Here is a 22,742-nt window from a genome sequence, read left to right on the forward strand (position 1 = left end):
TGGGCACGCAAACATTTTGGCTGCAGACCTTGGACATTCCAACAGGACTTAGCACCATCGCACTCATCACGCGCCAGCCAAGAATGGTTACAAAATGAGGTTCCTCGCTTCATTTCTAGCGCACAATGGCCACCAAAATCTCCGCATACGAAACCGTTGGATTATTGTGTCTGAAGTATTTTTGAAAGCAAGGTTGGCACTAAAAAATGCCAAAGTGTCAAGCAAGCGCTTCTTCGGGAATGGGCCAAAATTCCGCAGAGCAACATTCTGGCAGAGTGTGCTGGTTTCTTTGGCCGTCTAAAGGCCATAACTCGTGACATAGGTGACCGATTCGAACAAATCTAAATTCATTCTAAAATTTTACATTTTATTTCCGACATTTTATGCTTTCATTCAATACAATTTAAAATAAAATGTACAAATTATGGCGTTTGACTTTTTTGCAGCTTTTTATCTCACCCGTATATCCACAATCCATATCCATGGAAAAAGATTGAAAAATTCCTAAAAATTTTAATTAAAAGTAGCGAAACAAGATAGAGAGAAAAAACTTCATCTTCCACTTTGTTGAAGGCATATATTAGAATAAAGGATAAATTGATTGAGATGTTTATTGCCACCGTGGAGAAATAGGTATGGAAAGATGTGGGCAATCTCATATATATATACACTGCTTTATAGTGGTTTTGGTATAAAGTTTGACATTAAACTTAATAATTTTTTTTTTTTTTAATTTAACAGAACTTTTGAAAATTATGTTGACAAAGGGTTCCCTATCGCCTCTTACCCGGTTCGAAGATCAAAATTGTCTTCCTAACGTGATCATGGATCTACTTGATATAATCTTGTAAAACGTGTTTATAATTAATTAATTTATCTATCTTTGTACAGACGAGTCTAGTCCCAAGCGTTCAATTTTTTATTTTCCAAAAAATTAAATTTCTTTTCGCCAAACTATCTACTTATGTGGATAAGCACAAAGTACTAATACTCTAGATTAATTTTTAACACTAATTTGTATTTTAATATTTATTTATACTTACTGTTCACAATTTGGATCCTTTTGTGCAATTTTCTCTAAGGCATTGATTTCCAATTTAGCCGCTTCACGGTATTTTTCTACATTTTTAATGATCTTCAAGGCCATGCAATAGTCCCTGTTAAAAAAAAAAAATAAATAAAAATATTAAGATATTTAATTTCGCAAAAACTCAAAAATGTTAGAATACCTTTCCATATCCTTGACTTTGACAACACGACCGAATGTGCCTTCACCCAGTGTTGCCATAATTTTATCTGAAAATTTATATAGAAAATACACATATTGAAATTACACAAATTCAATAAAACACCTTAATCAATTATTAACATAATGTTATATGTTCTTTTTTATAACTATTAATTGAAAATAATAATATTAATAAATAAACCTGATAAAGGAGCCTGGTCTCACAACATGTATGTATGTGTTCATCGATTTAATTGTGGACAAGTAAAACTACTTGGAATGAAGAAAAAATAAAGTTTTTTGGGGGGGTAGGAGAATAGGCAAAATATAATAATTTGCAAAATTGAAATTGAATAGAAAACTAAAAAATGGAGGGGGAAGCTAAATAAAAAAAACTTATTCAAAAAGTAATTTTGGAATAGATTAAAAGGGGAACTAAGCGCGTTTTTATGAAAATTGAGGCTAAAAATTTCAGTTAAAGAAAAACAAATAAGGGGACATATTTAAAAAAAAAAAAAAATGTTGAAAGGAAACTAATAGGGACGTAAAATTAAGTATTTTGAAAACATTTTAAGAGTAAATAGGTTAGAAATACCAGGGCGGGCCACAGATGTCGTTTTGCCTTAGATTCGTAATGAAATTGAACGTGATTTTCTTTATGTAGGCAATAATTTGGGTATTGAAGGGAATATTGCCTTCATAAAGATGTGTGGACGACACCTAAAGTTTGTGTCTACCATGGCATTCTATCCTTTTAATTACGCTGGGAAAGCGGTAAAAAAGCCCATTAAAATTAAAAAAAAGAATTAATAAACGCGCTTTGAACTAAGGGACAAACTAATAACTAAAGAAACTTTAAACAAAAATAGAAAAATATATGTATTTAAATAGATTTCAAATTAAGTAAATTATTTATAAATCATTGAAAAAGCTGAAAAATAGTTGAGAAATAAATTTTCTATTTTTGTTTAGATTTTCTTCGGATGAGATTTTTTGGCCTGGCCCTATATGCGGTCCGGGAGGGAGAGACAGATTTGGGGTTATTAGAAAAAAGAAGAACAGAACCTAACTAGGTTGTGAATTCTCATTTTCAATATGGTTGGTATTCATTGCCTAAACATATAGACACACACAGAAATATAGTAAAAAATGGAAAAATAGTAAATAGATAGGAATAAAAAGAAATAAAAACAAAAAATTGTCACGAACATCTGTGATGAAGTATATCGCCAGAACGATAAATCAAGTGGCCATCACTGTCATCTTGTATGACGGGCTTTGCTGTCTGTGATTTTTGGATTTTTGAGAGAGGGCGATAGAGACAAGATCAAGACAAGCGCATTGTGTGGTGTATTCAATAGCCGGCGGAGTAGAAACGTTGGTGGTGTTTTTGCAGCAGCATCAGCAGCAACGGCGACAGGAGCAGGATCAGCAGCGTGGAGTTGAGGGTACAGAGACGTTGTGGAGTTTTGAGATTTGGAGCGAGATTTCATTGGTTGGTTGATATGGGTGGATTGATTGGTTGGTTGAAAATTGTATGTTTATTGTTTTTGGTGGTACGGTTTTGGTCATCAACATCACAACAAAACATATAAGAAAGAGAGAAAAAAAAAAAAGAAAAAGAAAAAAACAGAGAAAAAAAGAAAAACGTGTTTGGATTTTTGAAGAGAACCGTAAAAGGACCGGGACATCATTGAGAATCAGCAGGGCATTTCACCAAGTTGTAGTCATCATTATCCACGGAATAGCCATGCAAAGCCACAAGGAAGTAGAAGAAGAAATTGCCATCAGGAATCCCACGTTGACACCACATATTGATTTTATTTTGAAGTCAAACAAGTCAAATTCACACAATTTCCCCAATAAAAGCAAAGCCATTTTCATCGTCATCATCATCATCATCATCACGAATTTCATAGTCATCATCATCATCAACATCATTGTGATAATCATCATCATCATTTACATATATAATCGAGAAAAACACGAAAAAAATACGTTCGTTTTTTCGATAAGAAAATTGGTTCGGACAAATTGTTGTTTTTGCATTTGTTATTACAAAAACTTTCAAATTTGTTTTATTGTTTTTTTTTTTTTTTAACTAATAGTATTGTTATAACAGAAAAAAAAAACATTGTTCAAAACAAAACTAACGAAAAAAGAGTCATACATTTACAGATACAAATACAATAAAGGCCATAGTGTTAATATATAAATAATTTATTTTATATTAATTTGTTAGTAAATATTTTTTAAGAAATTATTATAGTTTTTTTTTTTTTTGTAAATAAGGAAAAAAAAGTGAATTTTGTTAAAAATAATTAAATTTCTGTTATATTAAAAACAAAACAAATTAAAATGCATAATTTTTGGTTTAAATGGCAAACATAAAGCTGTTTTATAAATAAACTTAGTTTAAAGGTTTTGATATGGAGTATAAAATATAAATTAATAATAATTAAATATATCGGAAGTGAAACTAAAATAATCATTAATTTATGCATATATATAAAATGTATATTCTTAAAAAGTATGAGTTTTTTAAGTTCAAAATTTGTATCATAAGGGTATATGGTATATAATAAATATATTGTACTCTTATATTGAACTACTACCTTATACCTTAAATAATAGTCGATTTATGCATGTAAATAAAACAAATATATATACTTCAGAACGTAAAGTAAAAAATTAAATTTGAAAAAAAAAACATAAAAATATTAATTAAAATATTAAAATATTAATTTAATTAATATTACAATTCTAAAAAAAGTTTTGGCAATTATATATATTTTGCTATTAAATATTTTTTTCAATCAATATATGCCACTTATATGTAAAGATTCTCCTCTCAGTATTAATGTAATTTCGAACTTTAAATTTTTAAAAATTAATAACAACTGAGAAGATGGGAATAGATGAATTTGTTTAAATAATATAATTTTATGTCAACGCAATTAAAGTTCCTATAACCAAGTAATAAGTTCTAAACATTTGCTGGAAACATTGACTGCTTACTATATATCTTACGATCTCATGACATGTTATTGAACACACAATACAGGGTGAAATGAAAAAACTGTAACCAGAATCATACTGCTGTCATTTCTAAGCCACTCATCCGACACCTGTTAAAATTATTCCAGTGACAGCTCATTATATTGTGGCTCGTGGGCTGAATATATCGCAATATTCCACTCGACAAATGTTGAAAAATGAGTGCAACTTCAGTTGGCCACCAGAACTCAAGCGCCGGCTATGGTGATGGTTTGGGCCACCATTACAGCCGATGGTCGCCCTCCGCTCGTGTTAATCGACCGTGGCATCAGAATAAATGCCGAATATTATCGCGAAAATGTTCTGGAGGGTGTATTAAAGCCTTGGGCACGTAAACATTTTGGCCGCAGACCTTGGACATTCCAACAAGATTCAGCACCATCTCACTCATTACGAGCCACCCAAAAATGGTTACAAAATGAGGTTCCTCGCTTCATTTCCAGCCCATAATGGTCACTAAAATCTCCCGATACCAATCCGTTGGACTATTGTGTCTGGAGTATTTTGGAAAGCAAGGTTGGCACTAAAAAATACCTAAGTGTCGATCACCTCAGGCAAGCTCTTTGCCGGGAATGGGCCAAAATACCGCAGAGCAACATTCGGGCAGCGTGTGACAGTTTCATTGGTCATTCGAAGGCCATAATTCGTGCCAAAGGTGACAAATTCGAACAAATCTAAACTTATTTCAAAATTTGATGCTATTTCCGACATTTTTCTGCTTTCATTCAATAAATTTGAAAAAAAAAAGTAAAAGTTATGGCGTTTGGTTCTGTTGCAGTTTTGTTATCTCACCCTGTATAATGTCAGTTGTGTTACCTTAATTCCAGTTTGGAACAGTGGGACATATTGGCTACAAGTAACATTATTTGAACTTATGAAACGTTTTAATTACAATTAAAAAAAAAAAAACTACCGAGATTTAGATTTTTTGAGAAAATCAAAATTCATTTTAAATATACGATACTCTATAAAAATCCACTGCAAATTCAAATTTGCAAATTTTTGTGATATTGGACATAAGAGAACTTAGTACAAAAATATCTTAAAAGAAATATTGGTACAACACTGATTTTAAAATTCAATTTTATCTGATCAGATTACAATACTCTTTAAAAATACACTGTAAAATTAGAGAAATATTGGGATACCGAACATAAAAGACCTGAATATCAAATTTTATATCGGACACTGCACTTCAATATCCATTTATAAAAATCATTTACTTGTATTTTACATATAGAGGCAATTATGGCCCACTATTACCCAACAATAACCCATTTGTTGGGTAATAGTAGGCAATAATTGCCTATACATGCAACATAGAATTAAATGATTTTTATAAGTGGCATATTTTAAATGTATAAAATCTATTATTTTTAAACCCAGCCGAGAATAAAATAATTTGAATTCTTTAGACAATTGTAATTCACTTTGAATATAGGAAACTGTCAAAAAATTCACTGCAATTTATAGAATTATTGTGATGTCGGACAAATGAAAACATAATTCAGAATTCCAAATAAATATATTCGCTTATAAAATCAATTCGAATGGGCAGAAATTTTATTTTATTAATATAGTCAAAAAACAGCCCCAATTGAATGTTTTCAGTTGAATTTTTTTTCTAACCGCGATATCGTTTCCATAAATGTATATATTTTTTATTGTTCATAAATTCAAAACTTTGAAAAATCTCCACTTATATCAAATCACTTAAAATTATAAAATAAAAAAATGTTTGACTAAAACATTCTTGCATTATTTTTACGGAGTCTTATTTAAATTATTAGGACTTTTTTCAATTATTTTAGATCATATCATTAAGGAAAACTCATGCACAAATTTTCAAAAAAAAATTAAGCAAAAATAATACAAACTGTCATAAAAACAATAATTATTTGCGAATGCATTGAATTTATAACCACAAACACACGCAAATGTAGCACAAATGTATTAAAATCAACAAATATTACAAAAAATATCCACAAAATAATTTGCACTGGTGATACAACTGATGATATTGACGCTGCGATATTGAATTTATTAATAAAGAAAATGTGTAAGAGAGTAAGTGGTAAGGCAAGTTGCTAGTGAATGAAGTAAGTAGATAGGAAATCGCGAAAATAGACATAATTTTGATTCCTAGGTTATGGAGAGAGGAGGAGATAGCAATGTAATGATCTCAATGTCTCGTCCGATATTTTGTTCTCTCCCACATACCCCAGATGGGACCCAAGAACCTCCCGAGATGATCACATCACTGTCACTGTCTTTTGTGTGTAAAAGTCAAGTCATTACAACAAATAGTAATGATTAATGGAAGCATAATGCAATTTTTTAGTTGTTGTTGTTATTATTACTGTCATTTGCAATGAAAAAGTTGAAAATTAAAAAAAAGTAGCCATAGTATTCAGAAAAAAGAAGTACGTTCCGTCTTGCTGCATGCAAAGAAAGAAGCCTTATGGTGGTATGTTTTCTCTGCGCGAGAACGTTGGAGCGCATAAAAGACAGAACGCATGAAAATTGGAAAAACATTTCAATTAAATAGAATAGTGATCTTACAAAAGACGAATAGGTTTTTGGAATGCGTGACCTATGAAAGAGAGAGGAGGCGGTGGCACTTTTCGTTAACATATTCTGTTGATAGTGCTGCTGTTGTTGCTGTTGCAATTGCTGATAGGCGGCAAGTTGTTGTCGCTGATACGACGAACTGGCGGTCGATGATGATGCCAGGCCAGCACCCGTTCGCCGGCTACCACTGCTGCTGGTGTAGGCCGATGTATAGGGATCATAATGATTCGAGGGTTTATAGGTTATTTCACCCAGAGCATAACGTTCCCTGGTGGTACCTGGATAACGAGAGGAGGTCGTACTGCCAAGGGAGGAATTTTCAAATTCACTGAGAACGGCAGCGGTACGTGATGTGGCGCCCGAATAGGGTTTTTGGGTACGTGTGCTAGCGGACGCCCCTGTTGCCCCCAAACGTTCACTAATGCCACCAAAGGCCAATGCTCCCGAACTGGATGAGTGCATGAGGCCAGCGGTGCTGGAGTTGTTAGTGGGTATGGGTTGTGGCCTGTACTTGGAGAGGTCATTGTTATTTTTGTCAGCTGTGGTGTTGTGTTGATTGGTGCCATTGGCATCGGTTTGATCTTTGGATTTTGTGGTGGTGTCGACAAGGGCAGAGGGTTTTGTGGTGGTGGTGGAGGTGGTGCTAGTTGTTGTGGTTGCTGGGGTTTTTACATTGTTAATGGTGGTGGTGTTCTCTTTGGTACTGTTGTCTTCATCTGAACTTGTATCTGTTTCATCATCTTCTTCATCCTCATCATCTTCGTCTTCATCATCCGAAGATGATGTGGTGGTGTCTTCGGTAGTGTCATCTGTGTTTTCGGTAGTTACTTTTTTGTTGCGCGACTTTCTGGCCTTGGCCTTTTCCTCTGGCGCTTTTCCATTTTCTGTGGTGGTGTTGTGTGTGCTTGTTGTGGTGTCGGGTTTTTTGCCCGGTGCCACCACGGTGTCAGCAACCGTTTGTTTGGCAGCCAATTCTTTTTCATGCTTTTCCACCTGCTCCTTGAGGGACTTCTCTTGTTCCTCTTGCAGTTTTTGCAGTTCCTTGGCCTTTTCTGCCTCTTGGGCATAGCGATTCATGCGCTCCTTCAGTTCGGTGCGCAAGCGCATGCGCTCCTCGTATTTTTTAGCCTCCAGATATTGACCGTCATCGCGTAAAGCTAAGAGAATGGCAGCATTATCAGCTGATGAGCGATCATCATTTAAAATTTCTAATTCTTCAGCAGTTAATTCATTACTTGTGGTAGGTGCCCGGTGGGTCGAGGATCCAACCGAGGTCATTTGCGGACGTTTGTGGGCAAAACGGTTGCGTGAATTCGTGCTGTGCGAGGTGTCGATGACATCGGGCGGAGGTTCATAGCGCGAGCGGCCACTGGCCATGGCCTCGCCTTCGGCGGAAACGAGGCTCTCACAGGTCTTATTGCGGCCATAGGCTCTCTGACGTCGGGCGCCAGCTGAGGAGGATGTGTCTGTTGCCGTTGGCTCAAAGTCATCATTACGTGGTCTGGGACCTAGGCGGGAACCATCATAATAATTACTGTAATCCAAACCGCTACGCGGCTTGTAGCTGGAGGCATATTCACCGGTACGTGAATAACGTGACGTACTGGGGTTATACTCATCTTGATAGCGGTGATCATAGTTGTTGCCATAGTTGTGGGCTCCGGCTCTATAACGTGATGATCCATAATCCAGCGGATAATTGTCATCCAATAGATGACTACTGTCATTGGCCAAACGACCATTTGTCGTACTCGCCGTGGTCAAATAGCCACTGTCATTTGAATCCCCCAAATACCTAGACTTGTTCTTTTGCAGTCTATACGGGGTACGCTCTTTGCGATCAGAGGCATTGAAAGAGCTCGATGACAATTTCGGTTTGGCCGACAACAGCTGATGTGTGGTGGCTGATCTGGCCAAGGGGTTGTAATTTTCATTGGGCTCGAGAGTTTTGTCACGATCCCGTCGACCAACACGATCTAAAATATCGGAATATTTATTTTCTAAACGTGAAAGGGCAGATGTTTTGCTACCGGCTCCTCCGGATGAAGAGGCCACAGGTGTTCTGTCTTTATCGTGATTGTTACGCTGTTCGGGTTTGTTTGTTTAAAAAAAAGAGAAGATAAATTGAAAATAAGAAATCGCAAATTTTAATCCCTCATGGAAATTATGGTAATGCCACCAAAGCTACATACTGCAAATTTTCATGAAAAAACTAAGTTTTAAGAGAGCTAGAAAGAAGGTGAAAGAGTAAACTTTATACCTCTCTTTTTTTCATAAACTCGGGTTTGTGTTATTATTTATTATTGGTATTATTATATTAATTATTATTGTTTTATAATTTTTTATTTTATTTATTTTGAAAATTTTCTGTATGTGGCTTAAGATATTGCAAAGGTTTTATTTCTTTTTTTTTTGTTGTTTTTTTTTTTGAATCTTTGGCAAAAAATCTCCCTAATTGTTGCCCAATTTTTGCACCTCAAATTTATGATGACCTGCATCACATATAATTACCTACATGCCCGCACACACACACACTCACTCACATATTAGGCATATATTGACAAACAATTCTCAAAATATCTCATAATGAACGGACTGACTCCCACTCTATTTAGGAAATTTCAAATCATCATTGACGAATATTTTCACCCAACGTAAAATAAACAGAAACCTAATTTTTTCGAAAATCTCTCAAGCAAATCTAACAAGAAAAAATATATATTTCGATCGTTTCTAATCATAAACGACCTTCAAAAAAGTTGTGTGTATACTTTCTCAGATTCTCAATACAAAACAAAACAGATCAAGTCACACATACACACAACACTGACGCCCTAGTAAAAATCCCCCACAGAAAAAAATGTGAAAATGTGCTGCACCAAATTTTCTTCGTCTATTTCAATTTCTGCAGATTTCTCGTGTGTGTCTTTGTTCTTCTTCAACATTTTCGATAATTTATAACTAAATGGTTTTCGAAAGCCAGAGAGGGAGAGCGACAGAGAGAAAGCGATGAGAGAAATCACGAGGAAAAATACATTTTGTTAATCAAATAAACTTTTGTAAAATAAACTAAATTTTGTGGGCTTGCACATTGTTGCTGTTGTTGTTAAATATTAATATTTTTATCAAAATTTAAATCCAACGGCAATGAAAGAAAACTGCATTTCAAACATGAGATTATCATCTAAATCTGTTAAAAGAGAAATTAATTGATTTCAATTTTTTTTTTGGGGATGATCTTGAAATCTACCGAAATTGGCCAAGATCATCATTTGTGGTTTTTCATAGTTTTATTTCAATAAAAGTGACATAATTTTAATTAAATAAATTTCAAATTTTATGTGTTATTGAAAAATTATTATTGAGGTTATTTGTATTAAAAAAAAAAACTATAAATTTAATTGATAATAAAAACGATTATTTTGATATTTTATAAAGATGTTTGCAGATAATGGGCGAAGAAAATCAATACTAAAAAACGACAATTAAAATCGGTTAAAAAATAAATTTTTTGAAAACATGTATTTTGGGAAAAGGACATCATTAAAATGTGACCAGTAGAAAATCTGGTAAAAAAAGTGATTGAGGGTATTGAAGAGTGGATCAAATCTAAATCAGGTAAACTGCAATACAAATGAAGATTCAGTAGATCACTTTTTATTGCACCGGATATATGAAAGAATATTAAGGAATGATCAGCAAAAAAAATATTTTTCCATTCAGTTTCACTCTTATTAAAAATCTTCCTCTATTTTGAATATTTTGACTGCGAGCGCTCTTTCATAAAAAAGAGAGTTTAGTCAAGTTTGTGTAAAACTCGTACTCTTCTAGAAACTCTACTTGTGAGTATGTTGCGAGTAAAAACTCCTGGCCCTTTGTGGGCCAAACATTTTTGTCGAATAATATATAGACTCTCAAGTTGTGGCTGTGGAAAATAGTTCGCAATTTTATTTAATTTAATTCATTTAATTTTCCAAATAAATTGTTGCAAAAGCTTAAAATTAAATTTGAAGCTTATTGAAATTGATAATAATCATCATGTGTTAAAAAATAGCTCTATTAGAACAACTTACTACAAAACTCAATAAATCCAATTAATGAAATTAAAAAAAAAACTTGAAAACCTACTAAATGGGCCATGTCGGTCCACATTTACGTATAGCCCCCATACAACGGTTTCTTCCGATATTTGGTACTTTCATGATTTTAGCGATATTATTTACTGGAATTATTTCAAATTTCATATTTAAAGTTCGTAATGGGTACTGCAGCCTGTGACAAAAATGTTTGTATGCAGGTCGACGTTTTTGTAAAGCCCCATATAACGGTACCTCCCGATATTCGGTATTTTGATGATTTCAGCAACATTGTTCACCGGAATTCTAACAAATTTCATAGTTAAAGTTCGTAATGGGTACTACAGCCTATGACAAAAACTTTCATAAACAGGTCCACGTCTGACTCGGTATTTTCATGATTTTTTTTGTCATTATTCACCGGTATTGTAAAAAATTTCGTATTCAAAGCTCGTAATGGGTACTACAGCCTATGTCCAAAAATTTCGTAAGCAGGTCCAGGTCTTTCTATAGTCCCCATATAACGGTTTTCATTTAAGTGGTAGTTTTCCGAATTTTTAGCAATTGTTCAAGTTTCTTTCAAATGGTGGAGGACCGAACTTATCTGCTTGTTTTTTTTTTTTTGAAAATTTGCAAGATTCTGCATGTTATATATCAGAATGCAATTTTCTCAAAACCTGACCAGATTTTGTCTCCTATTGGGTTATTAAAATATTTTTTTGGTCTACGATAACATGTTTCATGAATTCTTTATATATTAGTCCCTGCTTATAATTTAATAAAAAAAATAAGAATATTCTAGTTATGATTCCTTGGATTCCATGCAGCATAGGTATATAGTGTCTACGGCAATTTTGAATCGGCAAGAATCTGGTGAATATTCCTTCTTTAGACACTGCCCGTCGGATTATTGCCGAAGGCATATATATGGATTTTAAGAAATAAATATATCAAAAATTCAAGAAAGCGGGGGATTTCCCGCCATCCTGATGTTATCTTTAAAATTGCCAATACAAGTGTCTCATATTTTATCTACTCGATTTTCCCTGTAATTTTTTTCAGCTTAATTAGAAAACAAATGGACTGTTATCCGTACCGATATGGAGTAACTTCTGTAGGATGGTGATCAAAGATTTTTTAAGATCGATTACAGCCTTATAGATTAAATAACAGATTTATTTCTTCATTAAATACTCTTCAAATATTTAGGAAACTATCTGCTCAGCCTTTGAGGTAACTATGTTGCACTAATTAAAATTTTCAAAGCTTTAAAAATTACCACTTCAAAAAAAAAAAAAAAAAAAAAATATGAACCCAAAATTCTTTGAAAATAGTTCCTAATTTATTTACCTTTACTACTTTATGTACTCCTAGTACAAGTTATATAGAGCTAAGATGTTTAAAAGGTATGCAAACATATTGCCGTTTTTTTTTTATTGGCTACATCTCTTTGCGATTCTATTTTAAACCCAGAAAATCTTTTAAGATTTCAATGGCCTATAATTATTAAATTAATTGGCAATTATTGTTGTGTCGCTATGAGCCAAAAAATAATATATATTTTCTTAGAGAATCCAAATCTAAAAAATAAACATGTTGAATTGCATGTTTTCAAGAATACAAGACATGGGCAAATACATATGTACCCATGTTGTCAGTCAACTGCATAAGACAACAAAAATAAATATTTATTTTTGTTTTGTCCAGAAGCCAAACCAAAAGGAAGAGGAGAAGAAGGTAAATATTTTCTGTTATATATGCACCTATAAAACCCATAAGACAACAAAAACAACGACAATAACATTTCCTGATGATTTTTCAAATGAATCATAAATATGAAAAAAAAAAATATTTCCACAATAATTGATGGAAATATTTTATTAAAAATAGCTTGTGATTCAAATGAGATATTTTTGCCAAGATCCAAAAGAAGACACGGGAAATAAAACCTTTGTTATTCAGAAAAAAAGGAGAAAAATTTAAATAAATACTAACACTAAACGTTCTCATCAGGGGCTTATAGTAGGATGCCACTGGACTTAGATTTGAACGTAAACGATCTAAGGCTGACACGGCTGTGGTGGAACTTTTCTGATAACGTCCCCCCACCGAGGTGGAGGGGTCATATAGGCCCGTACTTGTGGCTGAGGTGCCCAAACCCCCGGCACCGGCATAATAACGATTATAACGATAACGATCACTCATCGAGTTGTTGTTGTTGGTGGGAGTTTTTGAGGAACGTGATGAATGTCCAGAGGAAGACGAGAGATACGAAGAAGAGGTAGTAGCTTCCTCGTGTGGCCTTTGTTGATATGCTGTGTCACCGCTCTCTTTTGAGTAGCGTCGTGAATTGCGACGTTTATCCTTTTTATTGGCTGCTGCTGAGGGTGTTCGTTCACGTAGAAATTTAAATTCACTGGAAAATTTTAATTATATTTATATGTAAAATTCGTTGGTTGGGTTTTTTTCTGTTAAGATTAAATGCGTTTTTCTTTTGCAAAATTTATCTTTTTTTTGTAAAAAAATTAAAAACGATCACTTTTCTTTTTATACAAATTTGTAAGGCACTTGGTAAATTATTTTATTTTTATATTTTCTTTTTTACATTATTTTAATAACTTTTGTTTTCTAAATTTTTCTATTTTTCTATATCACATTAAAACATTTCTTATTCTATGTATATATGCATTTTTATATATATATAAAATATATTAATATTTTTTCTACATTCGCTATCACTTTTTATTCGGTAGTGAAAATTGTTTTAGTTTTGAGAAACACGCGCACCGTTGCTGATTATCATCGTTGTTCAAACGTATTGTCGAAAAATCAAAAATTAACTGAATCTCACACGTCTATAATTTTCTTATTTTCACAAAATCGTGGCGTAGAACACAGATGAAAAAAAAAAGGAAAAAATTGTAAAATATATACGCTGAATTCTGTTTTCTGTGTGAAAAACGTTTTTGCCGTTGGCCGTTTGTTAAAACAAAGAAAAGAAAACAAATTTTGAAAATCATGATAAATCGAAGAGAACAGTATCATAATGGTGATGATGATGTTGATGCTGAGAATTAAAGATAGGCAGCAGACAGACAAACAAGCAGTTGGATAGGAAAAAATCTGTTCTTTCTTTATATGATCTAGAAAAAAGATGGGGGCTGTGACGACGTGTTTTCACTTTGAAGCTGGGGTAGGTTCAGCGGGGGCCAGAGTCGTCACAAAAATTTATTTGTTAGGACATAAAGAGAGAGAGAGCGAAGCAAAAATATTTTCTTAAAACGTTATAACTTTATTTCCTTAAATAACACTAAACACTACACTAAACACAATAAAATCACGTTCAGAACTTTTTACGAAGAACACTAAATCACAAAGTTCAGTCGAAATGTTAATAAACGGGTAGCAGTGGTGGCAGCTTGGCAAAGCGGCGGCCCGATGAATAGGCGAGCGACGAATAGGGTGGCGGCGGCTTTGGCACAGCGGCGGCCCGATGAATAGGCGAGCGGCGAATAGGGTGGCGGCGGCTTTGGCACAGCGGCGGCCCGATGAATACGTCAGCGGCGAGTAGTAGTGGCGGCAGCTTGGCACAGCGGCGGCCTGATGAATAGGCGCACGACGAATCGGGTGGCGGCAGCTTGGCACAGCGGCGGCCCGATGAATAGGCGAGCGACGAATAGGGTGGCGGCGGCTTTGGCACAGCGGCGGCCCGATGAATAGGCGAGCGGCGAATAGGGTGGCGGCGGCTTGGCACAGCGGCGGCCCGATGAATAGGCGAGCGACGAATAGGGTGGCGGCGGCTTTGGCACAGCGGCGGCCCGATGAATAGGCGAGCGGCGAATAGGGTGGCGGCGGCTTTGGCACAGCGGCGGCCCGATGAATACGTCAGCGGCGAGTAGTAGTGGCGGCAGCTTGGCACAGCGGCGGCCTGATGAATAGGCGCACGACGAATCGGGTGGCGGCAGCTTGGCACAGCGGCGGCCCGATGAATAGGCGAGCGACGAATAGGGTGGCGGCGGCTTTGGCACAGCGGCGGCCCGATGAATAGGCGAGCGGCGAATAGGGTGGCGGCGGCTTGGCACAGCGGCGGCCCGATGAATAGGCGAGCGACGAATAGGGTGGCGGCGGCTTGGGCACAGCGGCGGCCCGATGAATAGGCGAGCGGCGAATAGGGTGGCGGCGGCTTTGGCACAGCGGCAGCCCGATGAGTACGTCAGTCGCCGTCAACGCAGCCCGAAGAATAGGGAGTATTGCTACAACCCTCACTTGACCCTGCGTTCAGTCGCCGTCAACGCAGCCCGAAGAATAGGGAGTATTGCTACAACCCTCACTTGACCCTGCGTTCAGTCGCCGTCAACGCAGCCCGAAGAATAGGGAGTATTGCTACAACCCTCACTTGACCCTGCGTTCAGTCGCCGTCAACGCAGCCCGAAGAATAGGGAGTATTGCTACAACCCTCACTTGACCCTGCGTTCAGTCGCCGTCAACGCAGCCCGAAGAATAGGGAGTATTGCTACAACCCTCACTTGACCCTGCGTTCAGTCGCCGTCAACGCAGCCCGAAGAATAGGGAGTATTGCTACAACCCTCACTTGACCCTGCGTTCAGTCGCCGTCAACGCAGCCCGAAGAATAGGGAGTATTGCTACAACCCTCACTTGACCCTGCGTTCAGTCGCCGTCAACGCAGCCCGAAGAATAGGGAGTATTGCTACAACCCTCACTTGACCCTGCGTTCAGTCGCCGTCAACGCAGCCCGAAGAATAGGGAGTATTGCTACAACCCTCACTTGACCCTGCGTTCAGTCGCCGTCAACGCAGCCCGAAGAATAGGGAGTATTGCTACAACCCTCACTTGACCCTGCGTTCAGTCCAGTCCAGTCTCCACAAATAGTCAAGGCTTATTGTTTGGCTTACTAAGACTCAATTCAACCGAGGTTGCGCGCCTTTTCTTCCTCCCAATCACACTTGACTTACCAGCCATCAACAGAAGACTGATCCCGATTGTGTGAAATGCGTCTCCTTTTATACCTTTTTGGCTGGACAACGATTGTTGTTTTCTCATGACAGCAGCTGATCCCAATCTGACAGTTTTGCGTAGTTCCGCCATTTGCCACCAGGGGTTCCAATGTTGTATTTTAAGTATACTTCTTTCTACTAGGGGACGTAAGTAAAAATGGTATTTAAAATAATAATGTACCCCAAAAACGAAAGCATGACTTTTGGGCGTTACATGGCATCTCTTCCTCCCTCTGATTTTTGATTCCTTGATTTGCTTTCTCTATTGCTATTGGGTTTCAATAGCCAGGAAGCCCTAGGGTGTTATGTAACCTTTTATTTCTCCGACATGGGCACTTTGGTTCGACTATATCTCGGTCGAATAGGAAGGTATGTTAGAGACCAATTGCAGAAGTTCGGAGAGATACCTTCACTACCCCGTCTGCTGATATTATTATGCGGTACTGCTTGCCATCTTGTTTAACAATTCGCTTCAGTTTGTGTCCCTTTTTCCAATTGTTTTTAAACTTCTCGATACGGATTTGTAGGTTTTCGGGATAATTTGGCAGTTCGAGAAATGTGTTATCGTTCACGGGATTGTCTGTCGAGGACGATGGCGTTGACTCAGTTGGGATTTCCGTGACTGGCAATTTGATTGTACTTGGTGTGCTATTATTCTCCTTACTGGGTATAAACACTTCATCGATGGAAGGTTGACTGCTACACAATTCGGTAAAATATTTGGTGCTGGGACGATGAGGATTGACTGCTACCCTTTCTTGGATTGGGCTTACGGTATTGATTTGTTCTCCTCTTTCGGCTGGTACTAGGACCTTCGTCTAAAAATATTGTCCTTCGCCTTTGAGCCTCGACTTGTTCCAGATGAGCTCGAAATTTCTCCTTCGCCCGTTTGAATTTTTTCGTGTTGGGGCTATCTTGCTCCATCGTGATGTTGAAATTTTGAGAATTGCGATGGTCTTTGAAGTATGGGCTTATATTAGGACACTGATTAGTTTGGGTATTGTCAATTTAATGTCTAAAAATAAAATAAGAAATTATAATGAAATGGCATCACATAAACGTAAGTGGAACTACAATCAACATTCTACTTCTATGTCTACAATTTAATTTTGTTCGTCATAAAAAGGCTTAATTTCACTTAAGTGCGCGACGCGGGTGATGTTGTCTTTTCCTCGGACTACAACGATTACTGGAGATTGGAATTTTTGTACGACAAACGGCCCTCCGTATTTGGGCGCTAGTTTGGCGGCGAAATTTTCGACGGCCTTCGACTGAGGATGTAGACGAACTAGAACTTGCTCCCCAATCTTTGGTTTCCAAACTCGTCGTCTAAGGTTGTACTGTCTCCGCTGGTTTTGAGATGCTTTTGCCAAGTTTCGACGTACTATCTTAAATATTTCTTTCAACTCCTGGGCACGGTCTTCTGGTAAGACTATTCTAGCACCAGTTCCTGTTGTGAGCTGATCATATAATGCCTGGGGCAGTCGCGGTTCTCTTCCTTGTGTCAGGTATGCCGGCGAATATCCAGTGGATTCTGATGCACTAGTGTTTATGGCTAACATTATTTCGGGCAGCATATCGTCCCATGTATTATGTTGTTTCGAAACTTGTGCTATCATTGTTTTCACTGTCCGATTTGTCCTTTCAGTAGGGTTCTCTTGCGGGGTGTAAGGAGCCGTAAGTTGATGCTTTATACCCATTTCTGCTAGGAATTTTTCGAATTGGTTGCTAGTGAATTGGGTTCCGTTATCGGTTATCAATATCTTTGGAACCCCATATCTAGAAATAATTCTTTCTCTGCATGCCTTTATTAATCCCTCTGTCGTGGCCTTCCGCAATGGAACCAACTCCGTCCATTTTGAGAATCTATCCATAATAACGAGTAGCATTGAGTTACCGTGCTTAGATCGCGGTAGGGGTCCTACGAAGTCCGCACAAATAGTGGCCCATGGTTCCTCCGGGATTCTTATCAACATTTCCCCTGCTGGTTTCTGTTGGCTGACTTTATATTTTTGGCAACATTCGCACTGCTGGACATAACGTTTGATGTCCTGGAACATACCAGGCCAAAAATATCGGTTCGCCACCTTGTTGCTAGTCTTTCGCACTCCCAAATGACCTCCGGTGACACTGTCATGATTTTCTCTAAGGACCTGAATCCTTGATCCGGTGGGCACACACAGCTTCCATGGTGTGCAATCTTCATCGTTTATTTGCTTGGGAAAATGTCGATAAACATTTCCCTCAATGATTGTATAGTCTGGACACTTCTTCGGATTCTTGGTTATGGTTTCCTTCAACTTTTCTAGCCATGGGCACGGACTGGTGTCATATTTTACTGTGGCTAGGTCTAACGTTTCCAAAGGTGTTCTCGAAAGCGCATCCGCCACAACGTTCTGTTTTCCTCTACGGTATCTGATCAAAAAATTATATTGCTGTAGCTCGAGAGCCCAACGTGCGAGTCGACCTGTAGGGCTTTCAATAGAATTTAACCATTTTAGGGCCAAATGATCGGTAATAACTATAAACTGGTAACCCTCTAAATAGGGTCTCATGTGTCTGATGCCCCACAGTATGGCTAGACATTCCTTTTCAGTCGCTGAGTAGTTCTTTTCAGCCTGTTTTAAATGTCTGCTGGCGTAGGCTATGACACGTTCCACGTTATCTAACTCCTGTGTTAGAACTGCTCCAAGGCCATAGTTGCTGGCATCAGTTTGCAATATGAACGTCTTTGTGAAATCCGGACAAGCCAGAACGGGGGCTTCAGTTAACTTTGCTTTTAGGTCTGAGAATGCTTCTTGTTGTTCGGGACCCCATTTCCAATGTTTTCCCTTTTTAAGAAGACTAGTCAATGGTTGTGAAATTGTTGCAAACTGTGGGACAAATCTTCGGTACCAAGATGCTACTCCAAGAAATCTTCGTACCTCCTTTACCGATGTTGGAGGTTTCATTTCCACTATTGCGGCAACTTTATCTGGATCCGTCTTTATTCCCTCGCTACTCACAACATGGCCTAAATACTTCGTTTCTTTTCTGAAAAATTCGCATTTCTCAATGTTTATTCTCAGGTTAGCTGATCGCAATCTTCTGAACACTTCTCTCAAGTTCCGCAAGTGTTCCTCAAACGTTTTTCCAATGACGATGATATCGTCAAGGTATGCAAAAGCGTGGGGGTCCATTTCAGGCCCAATCACACTATCTAATGCCCGTTGGAAGGTTGCCGGTGCTGAATGCAAACCGAAAGGCATTACTTTCCACTGATATAGACCTTTACCAGCTACCGCAAAGGCCGTGTATTTTCTGCTCTCCTTCGCCATAGGTATTTGCCAATATCCGTCTTTAAGGTCCAGGCTACTCACGTATTTGGCATCCCGTAGTCGATTCAGTATTGTGTCGATGCGGGGTAAAGGGTAGGCATCTGGAACAGAACGTTTATTCAATTGGCGAAAATCCATACAAGTTCTCCAATTCCCATTTTTCTTTCTGACTAATGTGATGGGGAAACAGTATGGGCTTGTAGACGGCTCTATACATCCTCGTTCTTCGAGCTTTCTCACCTCGGCATTAATCACGGCTTGCATTGCAGGATTTCGCGGAGCATATCTTAATTTAATGGGTCGATCGTCGGTCACTACAATCTTATGTTCAGCTATTGACGATAGGCCATTTAATTGTTGGAACTTAGGGAGTTCCTGTGCCAGAAAATTTTCAACGATCTCACATTGCGTTTTACTCAATGCATCGTTTAAGAATTTAGGTCTGGGGGATACATTATTCGTAGCTGTCATTGTATCTATTACCTCTTTTGATGGGGTTTCCTCTCCTATAGCCACGGTACAATGCTCCGTTGATGTGGTTGGCTTACTTAATTTGACACTTATACCGGCGCAGTGAATGGTCGTGTGGAACTGTTTTAGAAATTCCAATCCCAATATGATGTTTTCCTTGAATTGCGGCATGATGAGAAATGTAACATCTGAGCTTTGGTTTCCAAATGTAACAGGTAACACTGTTGATCTTGTGATGTTCACCGTGGTGCCGTCTGCGAGGATAACATTTGCCTCATGCCGTGAATAAGTAAACCTTTTCTTGATTTTTTTCGCAAATTCTCTTTTTATAAAACAGCTAGTGGCACCAGTGTCGACAGTTGCTTTAATAGCTTTCCCCTCTATTAAGACAGTTGCAGTAAGGCGATATTCTTCACATTGCAATGATGTAATATTCTGGTTACTCTTCTTTGCCGGGGGTTCATCCTGCTGCGTTTCTGGATTGGATGAGCTTTCGTCTAGCACTTGGTCACCTTGATTGGTGCAATACAGGTTATTTCTAGAGTTGTCCGCACGTCGATTATAGTTTTGTTGATTTCGAGGCTGTTCTGACCGAGAATTATTTGGTATGCTTTCGAGTTCGTCTGCCAAGGAGATCAATTCCGAAAGTGTGGTAAAGTCTTTACGGCGAATGTACCATTGATAATCCGAATGCGCGTTTCTAAAAATTCGTTCCAATTTTTGTTCTTCGGTCATATTGGTGTGCTGCATAAGATGCTGTATAGAGAGTACATATTCCTTAAACGGCTCCTTATTACGCTGTATCCTTCTCCTAATTTCATCCTCCAATTTCTCAAAGTATCTCGGTGGCAAAAAGAATTTCAGAAAATCACTCTTAAATTCGTTCCAGGTAGTCCAGTGTCGGTTGTTGTTCCTTAGCCAGATTAAAGCTTTACCTCGTAACAACTCTGGCATTACTTTAATTATTTGATTCAATTCCACGATGTACATTTCAGCCATTTCTTCTACACGTTCTACGAATCCAATAGGGTCCATTCCATTTTCAAAAGTAATATTCCATTTTCGGATTTGGTCGAGAATTACGAGTAACGACGAATTATTGGATGGCTTGGGCGGAGAATCTTTTTGAAATCCATATTCGGGGTTTGTTGGCGACATCTTCTGTACTTTTTGATCGTTTGTTACCCCTGTGCTTGACTCTCCATGTGACCTTTCCGCGGAAATGTGGGGAAGGGCGTACTCTGTTTTTATTGGGGATAATACTATTGCTTCTGCTCCACACGGTGTTACGGTTATAAGGGGTTGTTTTGTGACGGCTCGCAATGTCGGCGATTTGGTCGGACTGGTACTTTCATGTTTGTTCTGCAACTCTATAAGCCGTCTGTATACATCGGCTTCATGGTCGTTGTGGAGAAATTTAGCCCATCTTTTTCGGAGATCGTCCACTTTTCCAACTGGATCAAGATTGAATTCAGTAAGATATGTTACCAAGTCTTCTTGCTTTAGCATATAGGCCCAGGAGACCTTCAACATTGTCTTTTCGTTTGACATTTTTTTTTTTTTTTTTTTTTTTTTTTTTTTTTTAAACTGTTTTTTTGTTTTTTTTTTTTCACTGGGTTTTCATCTGTATTTGTCTAATTATTGTTCACTCATTTATTTATTCTTTCTCTCTTTTATAGTCCCTGCTCGGGCGCCATTGTGACGACGTGTTTTCACTTTGAAGCTGGGGTAGGTTCAGCGGGGGCCAGAGTCGTCACAAAAATTTATTTGTTAGGACATAAAGAGAGAGAGAGCGAAGCAAAAATATTTTCTTAAAACGTTATAACTTTATTTCCTTAAATAACACTAAACACTACACTAAACACAATAAAATCACGTTCAGAACTTTTTACGAAGAACACTAAATCACAAAGTTCAGTCGAAATGTTAATAAACGGGTAGCAGTGGTGGCAGCTTGGCAAAGCGGCGGCCCGATGAATAGGCGAGCGACGAATAGGGTGGCGGCGGCTTTGGCACAGCGGCGGCCCGATGAATAGGCGAGCGGCGAATAGGGTGGCGGCGGCTTTGGCACAGCGGCGGCCCGATGAATACGTCAGCGGCGAGTAGTAGTGGCGGCAGCTTGGCACAGCGGCGGCCTGATGAATAGGCGCACGACGAATCGGGTGGCGGCAGCTTGGCACAGCGGCGGCCCGATGAATAGGCGAGCGACGAATAGGGTGGCGGCGGCTTTGGCACAGCGGCGGCCCGATGAATAGGCGAGCGGCGAATAGGGTGGCGGCGGCTTGGCACAGCGGCGGCCCGATGAATAGGCGAGCGACGAATAGGGTGGCGGCGGCTTTGGCACAGCGGCGGCCCGATGAATAGGCGAGCGGCGAATAGGGTGGCGGCGGCTTTGGCACAGCGGCGGCCCGATGAATACGTCAGCGGCGAGTAGTAGTGGCGGCAGCTTGGCACAGCGGCGGCCTGATGAATAGGCGCACGACGAATCGGGTGGCGGCAGCTTGGCACAGCGGCGGCCCGATGAATAGGCGAGCGACGAATAGGGTGGCGGCGGCTTTGGCACAGCGGCGGCCCGATGAATAGGCGAGCGGCGAATAGGGTGGCGGCGGCTTGGCACAGCGGCGGCCCGATGAATAGGCGAGCGACGAATAGGGTGGCGGCGGCTTGGGCACAGCGGCGGCCCGATGAATAGGCGAGCGGCGAATAGGGTGGCGGCGGCTTTGGCACAGCGGCAGCCCGATGAGTACGTCAGTCGCCGTCAACGCAGCCCGAAGAATAGGGAGTATTGCTACAACCCTCACTTGACCCTGCGTTCAGTCGCCGTCAACGCAGCCCGAAGAATAGGGAGTATTGCTACAACCCTCACTTGACCCTGCGTTCAGTCGCCGTCAACGCAGCCCGAAGAATAGGGAGTATTGCTACAACCCTCACTTGACCCTGCGTTCAGTCGCCGTCAACGCAGCCCGAAGAATAGGGAGTATTGCTACAACCCTCACTTGACCCTGCG

At 38.8% G+C, this 22,742-nt stretch overlaps 1 protein-coding gene across 10 annotated transcripts in view; it reads right to left on the reverse strand.

The window, feature by feature from the left end:
* The window catches only part of LOC101889233 (darkener of apricot like), a 259,798-nt gene that overhangs the window by 8,971 nt on the left and 228,085 nt on the right, over positions 1 to 22,742 (reverse strand). For 7 of the 10 annotated variants that reach the window (XM_059121616.1, XM_059121626.1, XM_059121633.1 and 4 more), the window contains 3 exons: positions 2,438 to 2,513; positions 1,230 to 1,296; positions 1,044 to 1,157 (listed from right to left, as the gene is read on the reverse strand). In XM_059121616.1, coding sequence (XP_058977599.1) covers positions 1,044 to 1,157; positions 1,230 to 1,296; positions 2,438 to 2,513 — 257 coding nt within the window. Of the gene's footprint in view, positions 1 to 1,043; positions 1,158 to 1,229; positions 1,297 to 2,437; positions 2,514 to 6,847; positions 8,942 to 12,927; positions 13,349 to 22,742 lie in introns of all 10 variants that reach the window. The other 3 variants (XM_059121622.1, XM_059121646.1, XM_059121624.1) reach the window with 2 other exon arrangements.

This window comes from Musca domestica, unplaced genomic scaffold (assembly GCF_030504385.1).
Source record: "Musca domestica strain aabys unplaced genomic scaffold, Musca_domestica.polishedcontigs.V.1.1 1, whole genome shotgun sequence".
Taxonomy (NCBI): Eukaryota; Metazoa; Arthropoda; class Insecta; order Diptera; family Muscidae; genus Musca; species Musca domestica.